Raw genomic sequence first — 21,189 nt, forward strand, 5'->3', positions numbered from 1 at the left:
ATATACATACTATTTTTAGTTCACTTTATGGACCCTTATGAGTTGAAATGCACAATGAATACTTTCTGTAAAGTTTCAATTAAAAATTAAACAGATTTTGCTGCAGTCAATAAAAACAACCCTCGAGAGAACATGGGAGTACGAACGAATCCACTTGGAAAATGACTGTATATTTCTTGAAAAACTAAAATATGCTGAATATGACCGAAAATGCATCAAAATATGCTTTATCCCGTAGAAATGTTCACATATGCTAAAATATGCCCTTAAAAAGCACCTTAATTCAATTAGTTTCTTCACAATACGAATTTCTATATATTTAGGGAACACATCGCCCTTACCAAAAAAAAAATGCTAAGTCATAAAAATCCTAACCCTAATCATCACTCATCCTCATATTTGCGATAGTCAAAAGTGAAAGAAATGCGAAGTAAAATAAGCCAACTCAATCAATCGAAAAATACTTTGTTCATGCAGATTACTATCGTTCATTCTGTTCCTATACCACCATTAGTTTTTGTACGTTACGATGTTCAACTCTTTGTTCATCAGTGTTTAATTTTTACGCTGGGATGTTCAATTTTATTCATATGGGTAATTTTTACGTTGGGATGTTCAATTCTTTGTTCATCCTTGTTATTTTTACGCTAGGATGTTCAATTTTGTTCATCCGGGTTGTTTTTACGCTAGGATTTTACGTCTGGTTTAGGTTACCTTCTTTGTTCATCCGGGGTATTTCTTACACGCTATTCAATTGTTCCTTTATACGTTCATCCAGCATAAAACGAATTAAGGACCATCAACGGCATCTGTTGATAAGGTTGACATACAAGATCTTCGGAAAGGATTATTGATCTCTTATTTTGACTAACTGTGCCAGTTTGATTCTGCGACAGAGGCACTCATAAACAAAAGTGTTACACCAATCTAATGCACTGTATGAGCTAGATGTAACGCTGAAGTTACAGACTATAATATGGTGGTAGCTTGACAGCCAACAGTTCGCTGTGATAGCGACTCTCACGTGACACTCTAACATCTGTTATTGAGCAAGTGTGACCCGCATGACCTGTTGCTTACAGTTAGATCACCAGCCTCTTTTCTTCAATCTTCATTCGGGGGGGGGGGGATCCTTAACTGCCAAGAATGAAATATATTTTTTGCATCTCTTATGAAGACAGCGACGGGATAACTATTTTTTACACGTAGACTGTTAGAATATTTTCAGTAGTTAGTGCCCTAATTCTCATTGTGGTCTTAGTTACAAACTACTCATGCCAAGAATTTTTTGTTTACATTTGTACAGGGTGAACAGATATGACAGTCGTACAATATCCACCTATGTAGGTGTTGCTCTCTAAATTTGAAGATTTTTCATCAATCACTTTTGTCTATTTTTGTGTTCTAAAAGCAGTTTAGGATGGAAATGTTGCGATTAGGCAAACGCAAAATTCCAAGATGACAGTAACTAAAACAGACACAAAATGCCTCCTAGATCATACCCAGAAAGAACATCAATCATATTTCAACTCCTCCGTGAGATTTAATAATATTCAGTTAATCCTATGTATCCAATCTTCCTCCATACTCGTGTTAATATATATTTAAAATTTTCCAAACTCCAATGTGATGTGTTGGGACAACTTCAACTACTTTGTTCATGCAGATTACTATCGTCCTGCTGTTCCTACCCTCTTAATTTTTGTACGCTAGGATGTTCAATTTACGTTCATCCGTGTTATTTTTACGCTAGGGTGTTCAATTCTTTGTTCATCCGGGCTATTTTACGCTGGATGTTCAATTCTCTGTTCATCCGTGTTGTTTTTTTACGCTAGGATGTTCAATTTATGTTGATCCGTGTTATTTTTACGCTAGGATGTTCAATTCTTTGTTCATCCGTGCTACTTTTACACTAGGATGTTCTGGCGTGCCCAGAGAGGTGGGTGGGGTATACCCCCTTCACAAACTTTCATAAAGAAAAAGTCTAATCCAGAGGCAAACTGTCAAAATATGAAAGTGTCTTCTAAAAAAAAAAGATGCAGAATCATCTTTGTCTTGGAAACAGAGATAAATTTATTTTGCTTCGTCAACACTGCTCTTTGTATCGTTGTTCTGCAAGTTCAATTCTTCTGCTATCATCTTCTCTTGCACTAGCTCATCGCAGCTGAAACTGATGCAAAGTCAAAGAAGAACAAAGGACTTCTGCGAAGAACAAAACAGGGTGTCACGCAATCTCTTTACTTCGTCTTTTTCATCTTCCTCTACTGTTTTGAGAATTCTGTCACTGTAGTCTTCCCAGAAATAAGGTTGCCAATTGCAGGATTGCCTTTCTCCATATCAAGAATCGTGCCAAAACATGAATTCTACCTTCTAGCATGCACATATTCGGTAATATCTAACATTAATAGTCATTTAATATTGATTAAACCAAATGAATCAACAAAGTATACGCAACATATCTTGCATCTTAATCACAGCTTCAATATATTTATAAAACCTCGTCGAATTTCAAACCGCCACAATACTTATGTGTTTATATGTATTGAAAAATGTTTTTTTTTTCTTTTCGTTGCAGAGGGGCAAGGTTCACCTGAATGTCGAGACAAAATACATGATGGAATTTGCCAAGTCCCCCCCTCTTCTGGTGGCCCTCATCTCCCTCTTTGTACAGCAATGCCTCTCGTCTCCAGTCTGGCTGCCACAGTTCGTCTCTGGGGGTGAGTATTTTTTCCAGTTCTTCTATAGTAATGATTCTTACGTGTGTTCTCTTCAAAGTATTAGCAGAGCTCTGGTATTAGCCTTCCAACTTTATATACGACACTAACAGGATTTGTCCTGCTGTTTTATGTGGGATGCCAAAAGCGAAATTCGGGTCCTCACCAGGGATTGAATCTAGCATAACTCATACACTCTAAAAAATAAAAAGTCGAACTGAGTTGCCAACAAAAGTGGTGTAATATAATACCTAAACGTACTTGGTGTGATTTGACAACAAATGGTGTAAAAGGACACCAAAGATGGTGCTGAAGAACCAAAAAGTCAGTTTCCTATCACATTGGGTGGCAACTGAATTGCACATTTTGCAGAGTGTAGGTAAGGTAAGCCTCATTTATAAAAATAATCATGTCTTCCGTGAAATTAATTCAAGAAGATATCTCAAAAACAGACATAAAAATATGTAGAGGGAATTGGCCACAACTGAAAACTATACAGAATTGCATCTCTTACACTTTTAAAAAGAAAATGTATGGAATGCAATTTATCCCATGAAAAGCTGCTTCACTGACCAATTTAATATCACAAATTCTTGTGTTTTGCTCCATGTCCTCCGTGTGGCTACTATAGCAAGCTACAAGGCAGGGAGTCTAGATTAGAGTCGTGGGTTTGCCATACATGCCATGATGTATTAGATGTTAGTAATTTTCAACTTTCTGTGTGAGGGAACGTTTTTCAAATCTTAACAATAAGTTAACAGAATGATTTTAGGAAGAACAGAAGCAGGAAGGCATGCACGGTAAACTAGTTATATTAACTAATGATGCAACAAATCACATAAATGTAAGTAAATGCATCAAAAGCTTGATTCAAGTTCAAAACAACCATTCCAGTGCATCTCTTGATATGTATTATTTTCAACTGATACAATAAAATGCATCGTATCGGATTTAACGACAAACCAAGGAACAAAACATTGTGTCAAAATATATATTTGAAGTGCATAAATTAAATTTGAAGCATTTTGTCTATGTGTACCTTCTGACGACACGCGAGACCACCTTTTCCTGCTTTCCATCCTTTTTCTCCATCCGAGTAAAAACACTTCCGGTGCGGCCTTCCCAGATCACGCCACATACTGGCAGTTCCTCCGTCGAGAGTGGAGAACCGTTAGCTCTTAATGACGACCTCGCTGCCAGCTTTTCTTAATCCAGCTTCCATCTTCTGCTCCATCAAGCATGTCCATGCAGGACTTCCCAGTTTCCTCCACATCGCTCCTTTTTGTTTTTCTGCGATTTCTGGCCATCATGTCTTTCGATGTCAAAACTATCAGTTTATAGCGAAAGCAGAGGTGCATATTGCAGACTAGCTAGTTTATCTTCGAAGCCCAGAGACTACACCGCAGAAGAAAACGTTCAGAACATGAGCGTAAAAGTATTCATTTCAAGAAGTAATAAGTTGGCAACCCTTTTCTTAGGAGCTGACAACCTGTCCGGGCTCAAGTCCCTCTCCCACCTTTCCACCCCAAACACCAATACTGATTAAACAGAGTGGTAGCTTTTGCCTTGCTTCGAAAGCATGTTGACACGAGTTGAATTTTCCCATAATTTGGAGCCCAAAACCGAAAAAACTGTGCATCTTTCTCTCGACAGTATGTCCAACTGCCATAGTTTGTTGCTAATTGAATATGAGGGGACCGACTTTTGCAACAATTGAGCAAATGCATGAGAAATCTTTGGTAATGAAGATTTATATATCGGAAGCTAATATCCTCTCATAATTGAAATTCGGATATCGAATGCCATTGGATTCCGACAATAAAGATTAGGATATCGTTTCACTGACTTGAAGAACCAAATCCGTTTCAGCTCTAAATTAAGAAGCTAGTCTCACGTTCTTTAGGGGGTTCCGAATGTTATTCTCCTCAGTAAGAATTTACAGAACTACACTATTCCCAAAGACAAAGCTTGTCACAGGCGACCAAACAAGGTGGAGGACAATCGCTAACTTTGTCGTTCTGTTTGGGGAAGCCGGTGGTATGTGCAGCCATGGGAACTGGTCGAAGCGCTGGGAAGGTTCCCAAGAAGCGAAGAGTCCTCCACGAGCGCTCCTCGGCTTTTTGTGTGAAGCCGTTTTGGTACAACAAGTACTTTGGTCAGTCTTTCCGAGAGCAGGTTGCAGTCAAATTCTACGAAGCCAGAGATTCTCGGAGGTTCTTTCTCGTACGCCTTGTGATCATGGACGTTGCGATCCTACGAGAGAGTAGTGGTTGACGAGTACATATTGTTATTAAGGTGTAACTGGTTCGATTGCATGTGGTGGAGACACATTGAAGTGGCGGCCCGGAAAACTCGTTCTAAATTGTAACAAGGTTCCAAGCAGCTTCTCTGTGGGGTAAAAAAGATGACTCAAATCAAGCCAAACGAACCGCAAGAGGGTGTCATAAATTTGTAGCAGCCGATGGCTTAGCGTGTTGGGTTTTCGACTCTCGATTTCGCCACTGAAGATCCAAGGTTCGAGTCCCGGCATGGGTGTTCTTTGTGAGAATGATCTCATCGTCAAGATTAGTCAAATGTGGTAGAGAATCGACGTAATATCAAATATGCTAGGGCAAATCAAAAAGTAAGTTTCACCTCCCTGTATAAAACAAACAAGACATATTAGAAAGAAAATAATTATTGGAGAAAAATGCATGAACATAGTCACCAAGGTATTCCAAGCACTTTTCGAATCGTGTGACCAGTTTTTTGATTTCTTGTGTGTAAAAATTCCGTCCAATTTCAATTGAGTTGACTTTTGTGCACATCGGTTAACAATTCGTGGCACCCAGTGAGAGCATAGTTTACTATACACCCAACTGGTCACGAATCAGCATAGTCACACTATTGTATGGTATGTTCAGTTCACTTGCAATCTCTTTTAATGTTCACATGGTGGTTGGCAAGGATGATTGCATTCACATGCTCAGTTTTGTCGATAGTGTTCAAGTTGCAGGCTGCCCGACACACTGTTAGTTCTTTCGAACATTTGGCAATTTCCTGATCATGGGACGTGACATTGCATTCCCACCATACACCTTGACAATTTGGCAATGAATTTCACTGCCTTCGTGTCCACTAAAATCGGACGACTGAGCGAAACTCAATGTTGGACGCCACCTCAGTACGACGCGCCATACTGACACGGCGACTACTCTCATATTAAAGCAGCTGCAGCATGGCTGCTTTGGGTATGGGGAGAATACATTCCGGACAGTGCTGCCACCAAGCGTGATTATTTTCTCTTTTAGTGCAGGAACACGGCTCGGGTGTAACTTACTTTTTGATTCGCCCACGTACAAATTAATTCGCAGCGTTTACGGGATAGAGGTTGATGGGCTTGTAAGTAAATATGAAATGTGCAGTCATTATATGCTTCTCTGTTATCAATCATACAGGTTAACCATGTGCCACACCCGTGAGCTTATTCAAAGCGAGAATGTCCGAGAATAAACTTGTTCATGTACTTCTACGAAGGCAAGCTGAGCTCAGACATCGAGATTGGGTTTTGTTTCTCAGTCCACTTTGTGCACAGATAGGCTAATCGGGACTGGACCTACAGTGTAAAGTGGGATCCGAACCACTATGTGAATCCACGTGGTATCGGGACCCCTTTTGTAGCTTAGAGAGTGAAGGCGCAGTGCACCATGCAAAAGCATGGCTACAATGCTTCCCATCTGGAGCCGCCAATCTTGTCGACGAGCCGATGGTTTGGGCGATCATTACAGTGGCGGATTAAGGATACATCTCACGGAGGGTAGATGACTCGTCGCGCGCTAGGCCAATTGAAGTTTCATTGTCAGTTTTACGTGTGACAGTGGAGGAGGATAGCTCACGTTTGATGTCAACCGGGAAAATTGTCGTTGCTGTTGTCTCTACCAATACAACAATATAAGTTACTGAGAGGAACATTTTATTTATTGAATTAAGAGTGTACTATGTTATTCTTAGGATAATTCATGATGGTTAATTAATGAAAAAGCTATAATTTTTCGTAATGAAGTTAGATTTAGCCCTGGCGGAGTGGTTAGCACATGGCGCTACGACGCCAGAGGTCCCGGATTCGAACCCCGGCCTGGGAATGGATGTTTGTGAGGTTCCATTCATCATTTTCATCATATTATCACTCATCCCCATCTTCGCAAATTAGCAAAAAGCGGCACAAAAGGCGAAGTAAAATAAAGCAAATCAATCAATTGTAGTTATTTTATATAAATAGACCACATGTCTTCCATTCTCTCCCATAATCCATCCATGGACCAGTAACTACTGACACAGAGGTCCTACACTATAATTATTGTAGTGATGCTCTTGTATATTAGGTAAAAGCAAGTGTTATTGATCTTCAATTAAGTGAGTCACACAATACGGGGACAAGTACCTTAATTATCTATAAATCAAAATAAAATGTCTGTTTAAAACTTCCTTAATCAATTTCTAAAACTAATACACTTAATCCTTAACAACAACTAAACTAAACAGTCTCCGAGCATAAAATCTCCATAGCACAGATCAAGTTGAGGCTGTGAAGAGGTATTCAGCACACCTAAGGACAAATGCTGGACAGTACGACCCCTTAGAATTGTACTAGCTGTTTGTCCAGACGCCAGGGCGTCATTGGCCTGCAGGAAAGGCTGACTTGTGGGTGCCTTTTCAGAAGGTTACATACCTCCTACACGTCCAAGAAACAAGTGTTAGTGATGATGATGATGATTTGGTGTTTTATGTTCACTTTATGCACAGTAAGGCTAATCGGGACTGCACCTACAGTTTAAAGTGGGATCCGAACCACTATGTGCCTCCACCGAACAAGTGTTATATTTCGGGGCTATGCGATGAGTGACGCAATGGAAAAAAATAATAATGTTAATTTAGTGAGGCACTGGCCCTCACGGGTTGTTACGCCACGGGTTATTATTACAGTAAAACCTGTCTATCCCGGAACATGATGGTTCGAAGCAAAATTTTCCGTCTTAACAGTTTTCCTTCTTATACGGGGTTGACTTTAAATACAGTATAGAGCGCTGCACGAAATAATGAAAAGACAGATTTACATTTCGCATTACTTATAATGTACAGTACTAATAGATGTACGTACATGAATAAAAATGCGATACAGTCGCAATAAGCATAGCAGAGATTACAATTATGTAACTAAACAACATGTTGGTACACTTTTTTCATTATTGTATGAATGTACAGTACGCACTTATGTATCTTTTCGAACCCAGGACCCCAGGCGTCGTAGCGCGATGTGCATAGAGGCAAAGAGAAAGATTAAAAGATGGAATAAGATTGGTGAAGAAAGATTGAGATAAAAGTGAAGAAAAAAGAAAGAAACAAAGAGAGATAACAAGAAAAATAGAAAGATGACGAAAGAACAGAGGAGAAATAGACAAAGGTGGAGGAAGAGGGTAAGAGATGAAAGAAAGAAACTGAATCGTAACAGCTATGAGTATTGTAGCGCATTCTTTCATATCGACAATGTTACCGATAAGCGAGTGGCAACAGAGGCATGTTCCACTTACAGTATTTCATTGTTTTCTTGCGAGCGAAAATAATAAAGGAAGAAATTTCCGTTTTACTGGGAATAAAAACATCTCGTTGGTCTTTAAATGGTGTTCCGTTTCCGCCTCAAGCAGGTCATTTTCAGGTATAAAATCGGTCCGTTCTGGGGACTTTTTTTCCCCATATTGACAGGTTTCCTTCTTATAGAGGTTCCGGGATATGCAGTTTTTACTGTATTATTTAGTGAGGAATTTTTTCTCATGTAAAGAAATGCATGTGATGTTGTGTTTGTTTATTTATATTTTCCATGTTTTACATAACTTTTCAGCCACTTTTGGCCTATTGCGATGTTGAGGAATAATGATTGTATGAAATTAATGATGGGATGCTCACAAAGGAATGAAAACCAACCCATGTTCAAACCAATTCTCGAGCCTGGAACCTTTGATAATGACACCGTAAGTGGACAACATACCGCGTATATTCCCTCCCGCGCGAGAGAGGACAATCACAATCCAAAATGGACAAGTCCCACAGAGATGAGTGCAACAGGCACCACAGCCTCGCTAGTCTGCCAAAGCAAGCCCAGAGTGTACTACGTGGAAGATAAGGTTGACATTTGGCTCTCAAAGGCCCTTACACACCCACCCAATTTTGAGAGAACTTGATAAAACTTCATGGAATCGTCACTTCCCATCCTCCTCCCCCACATCTAGGAGATCTCTCCTTTTCTCCGTACACTTTGAACTGCCTCACGTGGCAGTTTCATGTCCCGTTACTCGGTGCTTCAGTGGACGTGCCACGATCGCCGAACGCGTACGCCAGGCCTCGGCTTTCACACGTCTGGCTTCCGATCGGAGCATCTCGGAATGTCTTCTGTGATTGCATCCGCGACGTGGCCTGCAAGCAGATGAAACGTGGACATCTCATTTTGCTCGAGGAAACTGGAGCTCCAGCGAGAAGCATGCACGGTCACCACGAGACCATAACGCTCTGTAATGAATTTATACCAACATCTACGAGGCGCGTCCAGAAAGTAAGTTCCGATTAGCCATACAGTAGCAATGGCTATTTATCGCCGGCTGAATACTGTGTTGTCGTATGTCAATCAGCAATAACTCTTCAGAAGAGCTGCTCCGAAGCCAGAGGTCTCGGGTTCGAATCTCTGTCTAGGCATGGATGTTCTTTGCGAGTGTCCCTTGATGAATTTCATCATATCAACCTCATATTTGAAATTAGACGAAAGTGTCAGAAAAGGGAAGTAAACTAAATCAATCAATCTTCAGGAGAGCCGATTGAAGTTCGATGTGGATTTTGAATACACTACAAGATTTACGCAAACATCCTATTCATACCAGATACGTCGCTTCCGAACGCATTAACATGTACGAAACGCGATGACGTCATCAACACATTTCCGATGAAAAAATGAGGTACGACAAAACAGTATTCAGCTAGCCTTATTGCAAAAGTTGCTCACAGCCTACGTGTCGACATACTATCCACTGTTTTTCAGGTATTATCGTAGCGTGTGCCCTCGTGTCTGCCGCCAAAGGGACCAGAAAGTTACCACCGCCTGTGCCGCAGGGTCGCTGTGAAAACATTGTCCTGCCAGAAACCGCTTCAGCGGAAGGAAGAGATGAAAGTCGCTATGCTCAAGGTCGGGGTTGTACGGGAGGTGGTCGAAGATCTCCCACTTGAAGTGATGCAAAAGAGCCAGCGTGCGCTCAGCTGAATGGGGTTGTGCGTTGTCGTGCAAAAACACAATGCCTTCGCACAGCTGTCCATGTCTCTTGTTCTTCATCGCCCTCCGCAGGTTTCTCACAGTACCGATAAGTACAAAATCAGAGACACGATAGGTATCAAATCAACGACTTGACCCCACGATAGGTATCAAATCAACGACTTGACCCCACGATAGGTATCAAATCAGTGGCATGAGCGTACGATAAGTACCAAGTCAGTGGCAAGGCCCTACGATAAGTACCAAATCAGCGGCATGGCCCTGCAATTAGTTGGGTTCTCCTAACGAACACGTCAGTGGCGTACGTTTTGTTTGATATCTGGTTCTCCACAAGTAGGTACTAGTAGTATTACTACAGGCACCTAAAGAATGGCCAACGAGGCTGAAACACACCTGCATAAATAGTCCCATTCAATTCTATTCTATTCTATTCTATCGGCGAAACTCCTAATCTAATCAATATTTTATCCCCGCTTCCTTCTTCTTGGTTAGAAAGTGAGTGCAATCTCTTTGTTTTGCCTCCTCCTTGCTTTACAGAATGTGCAAAGAAAAAAATAGTCTCAAGAAATTACATTTTACAATAAAAAAAAACGTGAACCTTTCTTTAATGAAAGCAATGAAGAGAACGAATTTCGCAGTTATGCACATGCTACATATCCTTTTCCTTCTTCTTCTATCCTGAGACGGATAGCTGGTGAGTCATGAACCGTTACAGGTCAATTCCAAAACGGAAAAGGAAACTGGAGGGGAAAATGTAAAAGAAAAAGCCGCGATTAGGCCCTTGGCGCTGCTGTCGCTCTCAGTTGACCAAGACTCGCCTCGAGCCGCCATTAGGCGTCACGCAAGGCGGGAACTGGGGAATTTTCATCAATCAACAGGTTTCCTTTCGTTTGGAAGCGAGTTTTCTTCGCTTTTTTGCAGTGATTGGGAACTTTTTTGTAGTTTTTAATAGCAGCGATGTTATTTTTGTTTCTTTCCCAAACATTATGCTCGTACATTTGGGATTAACGCCACAAGAAGTTGACAGTTGAGATCGTATTTTTTCCCGCCATCAGGAAAGGTTTATGGATTACATTACCTCATTCTTCATTGTAGCAGGGGAGGAGGGGGCAGTCTATCACCCCTGGAAATTGACAACGTTCATTTGAATGAACAAAAAAAAGCAAAAACCTTATATTCATGATGGCCGATAAAAAAAATGTAGTAAATTAATATTTCGTCTGACATCCGTCGGAAAAAATAAATTAGCTAAAAAAAGAACGGCGTGCCGAAGATGGGAACTAACGGGGGTGCATCCCCCGAAATCCGCATGATCGGAAAAATACAGTTTTGAGAAAAGAAATAGGAGATATTGCATGCAATTTATAGGGATATACACAGATGTTTCTGTGAAATCAGGGGAGAGCAATATTTTGTTCTGAATTATTCTTGTTAGAGCCTCAGCCCCTCTCAAAATAAAATCCTGGGCATGCTGCTAGATACGAACTTGATATTATCATATTCCTTCACTAAATTCTAAGGATAGATAATTTCACAAAAGTATATGTGAAAAAAAATCATTATTGGGTTGGGTAAAAGTTGCAACAAACAATGATCGCGTATTTCACTGTATAAAAGATTTTAAATCTGAAAAAAACGTTGTACTACATATTTCCCTCTCTGCTGTATTTAGTGGAAGTCTCACCAAGGATATGATAAAAATTAGTTTACAATAATTGTTAATGACTATACTACTTAATTTTATACATACGTCTTGACCAGCGACTGAAGTGAGAATTTGGTTGCTTCTATTGTTTAATAGAATCAGGGAAAAATGTGCCCGGGAAAAATGCGCTCTCGCAATAAAAGTGGGAAAAATGCGCCCTCCCAAGAGTAACCACATTAGAAAGTGGGAAAAATGCGCCCAGCACACAATTAAGCGAGTCTGTGGCGCAAAGTTCAAGACGTTGGATTGGTACCGGACTACACGAATGACCAAGAAGTAAGGCTTCATGTCCGCATGTGCAGCGCTCTGGCAATGATCCCCCGCGAGGACGTTGAAGATGGGTGGCTCCAAATCCATAGTACGGCGCCAGCAGGAGAGAAACTGACAGCGTTTCTTGACTATTTTGTACAACAATTCCTGCAAAATCCAAATCTACCAGTTGATGTGTGGCACTGTGGAGATGCAAAGCACCGCACGAACAATGCTGTCGAAGGGTGAAAGAATAAGCTGCAGGAGAAAGTTCGACTTCATCCCAAATTCTACACCCTTCTGAAGATGCTGAAGCAGGATACAGCGGATACAAATATGACAGGGCTAGCATCGGTTTGGAAGGAACGAAGAGGAAACGAACGTACATAAAACTGGATGAACAGATTAGCAAAATTTTACATACTTACAAAACAAGCACACCCAAGGACCTTACCAAGTGCCTGAGAAGTCTGGAGTAAAAGATCGTCAACGGAGGTCACAAGAAATGGAAATACAAATGTAAATAAAAACCTTAATCAAATAAAATAAAAATGACAACATATTAAATGGAAATTACAAAAGCAAAAAAAAAAATATGACAAAGGACATCATCTCCAGCTTCTAAACACGCCAGAAAAGATAATATTTTTACTGTACTTTTTTTTAAAAAAAACTCTCTTTCCTGACAGTCCCAAGCCTGTGTTAAGGTTAAGGGGAAGCTGCGTCAAGGTTGTTTTAATCAACATATTATCATATTGATGAAGGTCGTCTGTGCTGGGCGCATTTTTCCCACTTTTCATTGTGGTTACTCTTGGGAGGGCGCATTTTTCCCACTTTTATTGCGAGAGCGCAATTTTCCCGGGCGCATTTTTCCCGACACCGTTTAATATGGTGACAATGACACACCTTGGGGGTGGGATTTACGAAAATTTCGCTAGCTGTATCCTCCTGTCACCATATGCAAATAATTTTGGCAACTCCCCTGAACTTAAGACAATCACGATATCATTCATATCAATATTGAACTTGATTAAAATTTATTTTTGTATTAAGCAATCAATTAATAGTAAATTATTTTATTGATCGCAATATATACGTATATATTTTTCGTGGGTGTCGTACATTGAAAAGTTATCAATAAAAAGTGAATTTGAAGAAAATTATATTTAAATTTGCTTCTATTTTCATAGTAAAGTAAACATTTCCACCATCTCCTAATAATTTTATTTTTAATGATTGATTTAATTTTGAGTTTTAAGTCACCTTTAAGCACCGAAGACTAATCGGGACTGGATCTGCCGTGAGATCCGAACCAATAAGCGCTTCCACAACTAGGTGTCGAACCTCGGACCTAATTTATCATAAGTACTGTGCACAGCAACAGGTTAAACATTTCGCCGGCCTCCGTGGTGGAGTGGTTAGCACATTGCGCTACGACGTCCGGGTTCAAATCCCGACCTGGGCATGGCAGTTTTGTGAGTGTCAATTCATAAATTTCATAATATCATCACTCATTAGCCAAAAGTGGCAGAAAAGCGAAGTGAAAATAAACCAAATCAATTAATCAATCACGTCAAACATTTCATGGAATGGTCACACCAGGGACGTATCTGGAAATATGTTTTTGGGGGGGTCCGAACCAAGTGTCTCAGGAATAATAATATTAATAATGTTTAAATTAAAATAATTATATTAAATCAAATTAATACTAATTACAATACATAAATTAATATTCTATTATTATTACACGATTAGGTAAAAAAAAACTAGCTATAAAAATAAATATAACAGCGCATATTCATTACGTAGCTTACATTTAGTTAAGATCCGAATAATTTACATAAAAACAAGTGATCTGGTAATGAAATTAATGTCAAGTAGATGAATAATTGAATACTTATCGAATATCAAAAATGATGTCACATGTAGTTGGAAAAAAGTAAGTTTCTGATTAAAAAAGTTCAGAGGAAATTAATAACCATCGATTATGCAACAAATGCTAATATTTTAATTACTTAATTTTAGTACTTGGTAAGTCTTTCGGGGGGGGCCAGAACCCCTGGACCGCTCCTAAATACGTCCTTCCTGTCTCTAAGAGCCGTATGATCCCAATATAATCCTTGTCTTCCAATACGGAGGAAATTATGCAACAAATGTTAAACGATAATATTTTCATTATTCAATTTTCGTACTTTCGGGGAGGGGGGGGGGGGTCCGGACCCCCTAAATACGTCCTTGGGTCACACGTACAAAAATTGCTCTTTATCAGTCCACCAGCACTTCAGTGTTTAGTAGTAGGCAATGTTTCTTTGGAAAAACATACGGATATCACTGCATGTGGATCGCCAACACGAGATAAGTCAGAGTGCAAACCAGAAGAGATCACCTTTTCGGATGAGGCAATCGTGACCTTGCGTTTAGGAGTTCCTTTTTTCCCGAAGCCGTCTGGCATTGTGGGATAACGGGATATGGATGGGGAGTAGCGGTTAGGAGTGCCTGAGGGTGCGAACCAGGTCACCAATCCACCTGGCTCCCGCTGTAGGCCATCCGAGAGGTGTGACCATCATTCGTCTCCTACGCCCCGCGCATTCCAACGAACCCTCGCATCGCAGGTGAAATGAAGCGAGGGAATGCTCGGCAGGCACTCCGCTTGCAAGGGACCAATTTATATTTATATATTTTTTTAATAATTGTGTAAGTTGTAGTTTTTGATTTGGTTTTAGTGTTGGGTTAATATTAAATTTTGTAATGTTATGTATTGTTTTTGTTATGGTGTTAGTTTTTTTGGTTATTATAATGTTAGGTTTTGTTATTTGTAGTATGATTTGAGGTTGGGATTCGATTTTGCTATATTTTTGTAGTATTTAAGTGTTTTTTTAAAATTTTGTAAGAATTTGGGTTGGTGATTTAAATTAAAAATGATTTAGGATTTATAATGTTTATTAAGTTTGTGTTTATTTGAAATTGTAAATTTGGTTTTAAATAAGTTAAATTTTGATTTTTAGAATTTGTTAATTTGATAGGAATATATAACTGAGATTTAGGTTTAATTTTAATTTGTTTGGAAGTTATAAATTTTGGTATAAATAAATTTTTGATTAGATTAGCAATTGTTATGGATATGTTAAAGGTTTTTTGTGTTTTGTTTTTAATTGGTTTTGCGGAGGAGTTTTAAATTTTTTTTAATGCGGGTTGATTTTGTTTAAATTTTGAATTTGTTGTATGAGTTTTTAAAAATTATTATTTAAGATTGTTTTATGTTTAAAATTTGGAATTATTTGAAAAGGGTGGGTAAAATTGCGGCTGTTTATTGTAAATGTTAATAGGATATTTTTTTAAATTTTAATTTGTTTCTTTGTTATTTTATATGGTTGTATGAATTTTAAAATGTTTGGCAGTTGAAGGAATATTTTGATTATTAGTAATTGATATTTGGTTTTTGAAATTTATAAGAAAGTTTTTTTTATATATTTGTATTAATATATATATATATATATGTTTTTTATAGGGGAAAATAGAGATTGACATTTTTTTTAATTTTTTTTATAAAATTGGTCCCGAAGCAAGGGACCAATATTTCAGCCTTAGTGTTCACGTGATCTAGCTAGAAATTTCGAAGGTATCATAAATTGTATTTTGCGTGAAGTAAGGCCTGAAGCTTTTCTGGCGACGAATGATGAATAGATTCTCTCGGGCTATCGAGCAGGTGAGTTGTGGAAAAGATTCCAAGGTTTCTAGAGCTAACGTCACTCGTCTTCAGGTAGAAGGTGATACGGAAGTTTGGAATCTTTTCCACAACTCACCTCGTCGATAGCCCGAGAATATCTTTTCATGTATTTTACATGTTTAGATATATATTTAACAGTTATGATCATCTACCTAATACCCTAGGTCGATGCGGGGCCGTACAATATATACGCTGGGCCTGTAACCAAAATTTTTCAGAAGCCTAAAAAATCAGATTTTTGTTTCTTAGTCTGAAGTACAGGTGTCCAATATGTTGACAATACAAACATTACATTACAATAGACAATTAATTGATATATTTCGTATTATTAGATGAGGGCAATAAACAGAACATGTGGAACCGAGAATTATGGAAAGTTGTTGCTAAACTAGTGTTTCATTTCATTTCTGACAAATCACTGGTGTCACGTTCATAATATTTAATTAAAAACTATTACAGTAAAACCTCGTTAATCCGCACTAATGGGGGGATAAGTTGACTGGTTTAACGAAAGTCCGGATTAACTGAAATAACCTGAAAAGAACAGTAGAAAGTGCATTAAATCTCAGTTTATAGCAACAAAACAAAGTCTGCGGGAAACAGAATTTCATCAGTGGTTGACTGCCTTTTCTTTGGGAAGTTCTCTTGTTGACTTAGCCACATTTAAAACCTTGCATTCTGCCTTTTTTTCTATCTTTTGCCTGTCCAGATTAACGAGGTTTTACTGTATTATACCTATCAAAGTGGGAATTTTTAATCATAACGAATAATAAATATTCTGTCACAGTTCTCTTTTGTTTACTTCTTATTAAATTTTAACGCTGTAGCGGATTTATATTGTTTCATACAAAATAACATTTTTACTTCATAGTTTCATTCTGTACTGCATATTGACTACTTTTGATTGAAATGTTTGAATATGATTTTTATGTAATATCGTTCTTAGTTTAGAATATAATTTCAGAAATATTGGCTTTTTTCAATGTGAAAATAATCCATGAAGTCAGGAAAAATCACACTACTGTAGTTGCTTAATTTCAAGCAGCAGCGTCCTATAAACTCGCATTAACCCGTTCACAAATAATATTTGTCATCTGGCGCTGGGCCTAGAATGAATGCCCTAGTTGCCCTTCCTAAGACCGACTCTGCATAATACAGATCAATTCAAATTGCGCCACTGTGCCAATTTTAGTTATTTTTACCAATTGATGAAAGCTGAGTCATTACCAGAGCTACTATATCGAACCCAGGTTCCAGCGTCAACGAACAAAAAAAAAAAATGTTATGAAGCGATGTTCGTATTCATAAAATTTCCACGTTTAAGAAAACATCATTAACTTTTCATCAGAAGTAGTTGTTACATTACTATTTTTTTGGTTTAAGAGACCATTACTTACTTTTCAGTCATCTGATGAGTCTTGAAGGTGGATTTGAGTGTAATTTTATTTAAAGTAAATCATTTGAATTGTTAGTTGTAAGGCATGCACAAATCGTGGGAAGGTCCTAAAGAAAACCTTAAATAAAATAAATAAGAAATAAAAAACAGTGCAGTACGAACGGGAATCAAAGTATTTAGATGAATTGCCACCCTACATGGAACACAAATTAACTACTCCCCGTTAATAATATCAACATAAGGATTTATGTTATTTGCCATAGGAGGACTCACATGAGTGGTTTTAGCAAATTCATCACTATATCGCGTTTGTTACAACCTGCCCCGGTTCCCGCGCTAGCTGGTCGCTGACTTTTCTCTGTGCTGGGGAAAGTCAAAGCCAGGCAGCCAATTAAAATACGCAACGTCTCAATAGTGTCTACGTAAGCGCCTCTCTTCTGGCTTCCATTCGCTCCTCGCTGCCCAGCAGACGACTTTTTCCTCGTTTCTCATTGGTGCAGAAACTGTCGAGCGATCGCTAGCGCGGGAAACGGGACAGGTTCTAACAAACGCGGTATAGATATTGTATTACATGCATATACATCCAGGCTCTTACCCAGGGCCATCACCTCTTCGAACCATATCTTTTTTTTATGTGAACGTATACAAAGCTACAAAAATAACATAGACTATTTTTGAAACTTGTAAAAATTTCAATTTTGTCCCATAAATGAATGTGTTTTTTGTGTAGAGAGGCGTCTTCAGAAGTCTGCAGTCTGCGATTTTGGGTACTCTTAGTTTTATAACCGGGGATGCAAGGCTACCAGTAGCGCGGCGATTGGAGGGGAATGGGGGGAGGGCATAGTGGTTCGGATCCAACTTCAAACTGTAGGTCCAGTCCCAATTAGTCTATCTGTGCATAAAAGTTGGCCTAAAACAAAAACGCAAACTTTTCCACAAAGAGAGAGTAAATTGTCCTTTACCCTCCGTTTTGGCACCCGATCGTCGCTACTGGTTATCAAGTGAAAATTTCTCTCTCTCTCTCTCTCTCTCTCTCTCTCTCTCTCTCTCTCTCTCTCTCTCTCTCTCTCTATCTCATCTCTCTCTCTCCTTTCTCTGTCTCCTTTCTCTCTCTTTCTCTCTCTTTCTCTCTCTTTCTCTCTATCTCTCTCTCTTTTCTCTCTCTCTCCCTCTCTCTATCTCCTCTCTCCCCCCCCTCTCTCTCTCTCTCTCTCTCTCTCTCTCTCTCTCTCTCTCTCTCTCTCTCTCTCTCTCTCTCTCTCTCTCTCTCTCTCGTTAACCATAGTCCGCTACGATCCCTCGTAGCGGGTTATTGGTTAACTCACATTTAGAATTCTTTATTGTAATAATAATTGCGAAACTCGGAACTGTCCGAATTCTTCTGACCAGTATCGGCAATTGGGTGCCAAAACTGGGGAAGAGGAGGAGGGCAAGGACAGTAAAACTGTCGACGGCAACTACCCCAGGTGTATATATATATACACCACAATTTTTGAATGTTGTTTGGCAATAGGTGATAGGCACGGTGGCATATGTCGGTGAAAAGACAAGAACGTCCACCAGACACAATGTGTTGTTGAATTCCAAGGCCGTGTCTATCACCCATTGTCTAATATAACAATATTCCAAACTTTTTGTGAGGAGTGTAATACTAATTACCTCAACATAAATACAGTTAGCCCTAAAAGAAAAATTAGTTGTGAACCTTTACACTTAAGCTGTATTGGACTGTAAAAAGTTTGGGAACCATCCTTTTTCATGCTTTAATATGATCCATGTTCCAAATAATCCCACATTTATCAATTTCCAGAAGCTACGCACCGTGAACTTCTAAGCGAGTCACGCTGTTCGGGCAACAGGCAGATCGGCGTGACTTTGAAAGATAGAAAAGATATGCTACGGAGAAATTAAGTTATCGTATTGCAGCACATGGGAACTTCCTACTTGCCGAACGCACTTATGCGAAGGAAGCTACAAGGGGCCTTTGACGGGCCAGCAGGTCGCAGAATGCATGTGAATTGCCTTCGGTACAACAATGTAGTGTTTACCAGTAGACCCACGAGAACCGCACGCACTCCCTATGCGTGTCCCGACAGTTCTGCTTTATTAATGTGACTTAAACAGTTGCTAACAGATCGTCTGATGAACTTCAGGTTTACATGCAGTTCCTTTGTTCTGCTGCAAGAAAACTAGGAACATTTTCACAGAAGTTAACAGCGAATCGCTTCACGCTTGTAAGAATCTTGACATAATTCTCGATGCTGTACACACACATATATGTAATGCAACATTACAGTGATTTGTTTGTACTTTGGTTACTTAATGATGCATTTGTGCTTCCTTCGGTTTATCACAATGATAAGGATACAGGGCCCGGATTTAGATGACCTGAAAATCTTTGAAAATGACCTTTAAAATGACAACAAAAATCCTGTAAAATGACCTAAAAATGTTTGAAAAATTACCTTTAAAATAACAACAAAATCCTGTAAAATGACCTAAAAATCTTTCAAAAATGACCTTTTTTAATGACAACAAAAATCCTGTAAAATGACCTAAAAATCTTTGAAAAATGACCATTAAAATGACAACAAAAATCCAGTAAAATGACCTAAAAATCTTTGAAAAATGACCTTTAAAATGACAACAAAAATCCTGTAAAATGACCTAAAAATCTTTGAAAAATGACCTTTAAAATGACAACAAAAATCCTGTAAAATGACCTAAAAGTCTTTGAAAAATGACCTTTAAAATGACAACAAAAATCCTGTAAAATGACCTATAAATCTTTGAAAAATGACCTTTAAAATGACAACAAAAATCCTGTAAAATGACCTAAAAATCTTTGAAAAATGTCCTTTAAAATGACAACAAAAATCCTGTAAAATGACCTAAAAATCTTTACCAAAATGACCCAAAAATTCGTACAAAACTTAACCTGCTTATTGAAAATAGTATATATATTCCAAGACAAACAATTTAACAATTCCTTCTTCACCTTGGTGTGTTGTACTGTGAATAAGAAACTCGACAATGTTGCATTTCGCGATTTTCAGACAGGCTTTGTTGCGCTGGTAGTTAAACACAGAGTAAGTACCGCTAGATCACATTCAGACAAAACAGAAATTGTTGAACATGTTATGTTTCAGCATGCAATGACACAACATTTTTTAAAAAATGACGCAAAATTTTTAAAAAATGACCGAAAAATAAAATAAAAATGACCCAAAAAAATTACATTTCTTCAACCTGAGGAGCGTGTTCAGGATTTCTGTACTAGTTAGCAATGTCTACGTTGCACCAGTTAAAATATGAAATGTCATCAAAATCCGAGCCCTGAGTGATATTCATGAAAGAACAAACATACTCGGGCAGGATCACCTTAGAGGAAAACATCATGCGCCTCCGCATGACGAAAAAATATTACTGGGAGGCAGAGGGGAGTGGGAATATTTTTTTAGCAACAGTCAACACCTAAATACAATACCAAAAAAAAATATGTTTGGCTTAAACAGGCTTTTATCTTATTTCCTCTTGTTTCATGGGGTAGTAAGGGGAGGGTCGGTCAACAGAAGGGGAATATACCTGGAAATGTACTGAAAACAATGTTTTTACCAAAGCTTTCTATTAGTTTTATCAGCTGATCAAATTTATAACAACTGTCTGAGACAACCTCCGCGGTGGAATGGTTAGCACAGCGCGTTACAACGCAAGGGGTCCTGGCTTCGTATCCCGGCCTTCACATGAATGTTCCTTGTGAGTGTCCCTTCATCAATTTTGCCCCTTTCATTATATATATATGAAATATATGTATGAATTATGAAATCAAACTGAAAAAGAAAAGGGGCACTAAACGCATACCCCTGAATGTATGTGGGTGGAGGTTGGGCTACTTCGCGGGTTCCCTCCTATCTGTCTAATTTACTTCGTCTCTTTACCTCCAAAATATGCGTTTACACAAAGAATTCGGAAACCTTTATATTTTTTTTCTGGAAAGTTTAAAATATGTATATTTTACGTTCATTCTCATCTTCGCTATTAGCCAAAAGTGGCAGAAAAGGGAAGTAAAATAAACTCAATAATTTAATAACTCGTAAGACAAAAAAC

General features: G+C 38.6%; 1 protein-coding gene across 1 annotated transcript in view; it reads left to right on the forward strand.

The window, feature by feature from the left end:
• Np (serine protease notopleural) overlaps nt 1-21,189 on the forward strand; it is a 116,895-nt gene that overhangs the window by 39,166 nt on the left and 56,540 nt on the right. The window contains exon 2 of the mRNA XM_083143144.1: nt 2,576-2,717. Within this exon, the coding sequence (XP_082999270.1) occupies nt 2,612-2,717 (106 nt within the window). The 5' untranslated portion in view covers nt 2,576-2,611. The remainder of the gene's footprint in view (nt 1-2,575; nt 2,718-21,189) is intronic.

The sequence above is a fragment of the Lepisma saccharinum genome, chromosome 21 (genome assembly GCF_977018435.1).
Source record: "Lepisma saccharinum chromosome 21, izLepSacc3.1, whole genome shotgun sequence".
NCBI lineage: Eukaryota > Metazoa > Arthropoda > Insecta > Zygentoma > Lepismatidae > Lepisma > Lepisma saccharinum.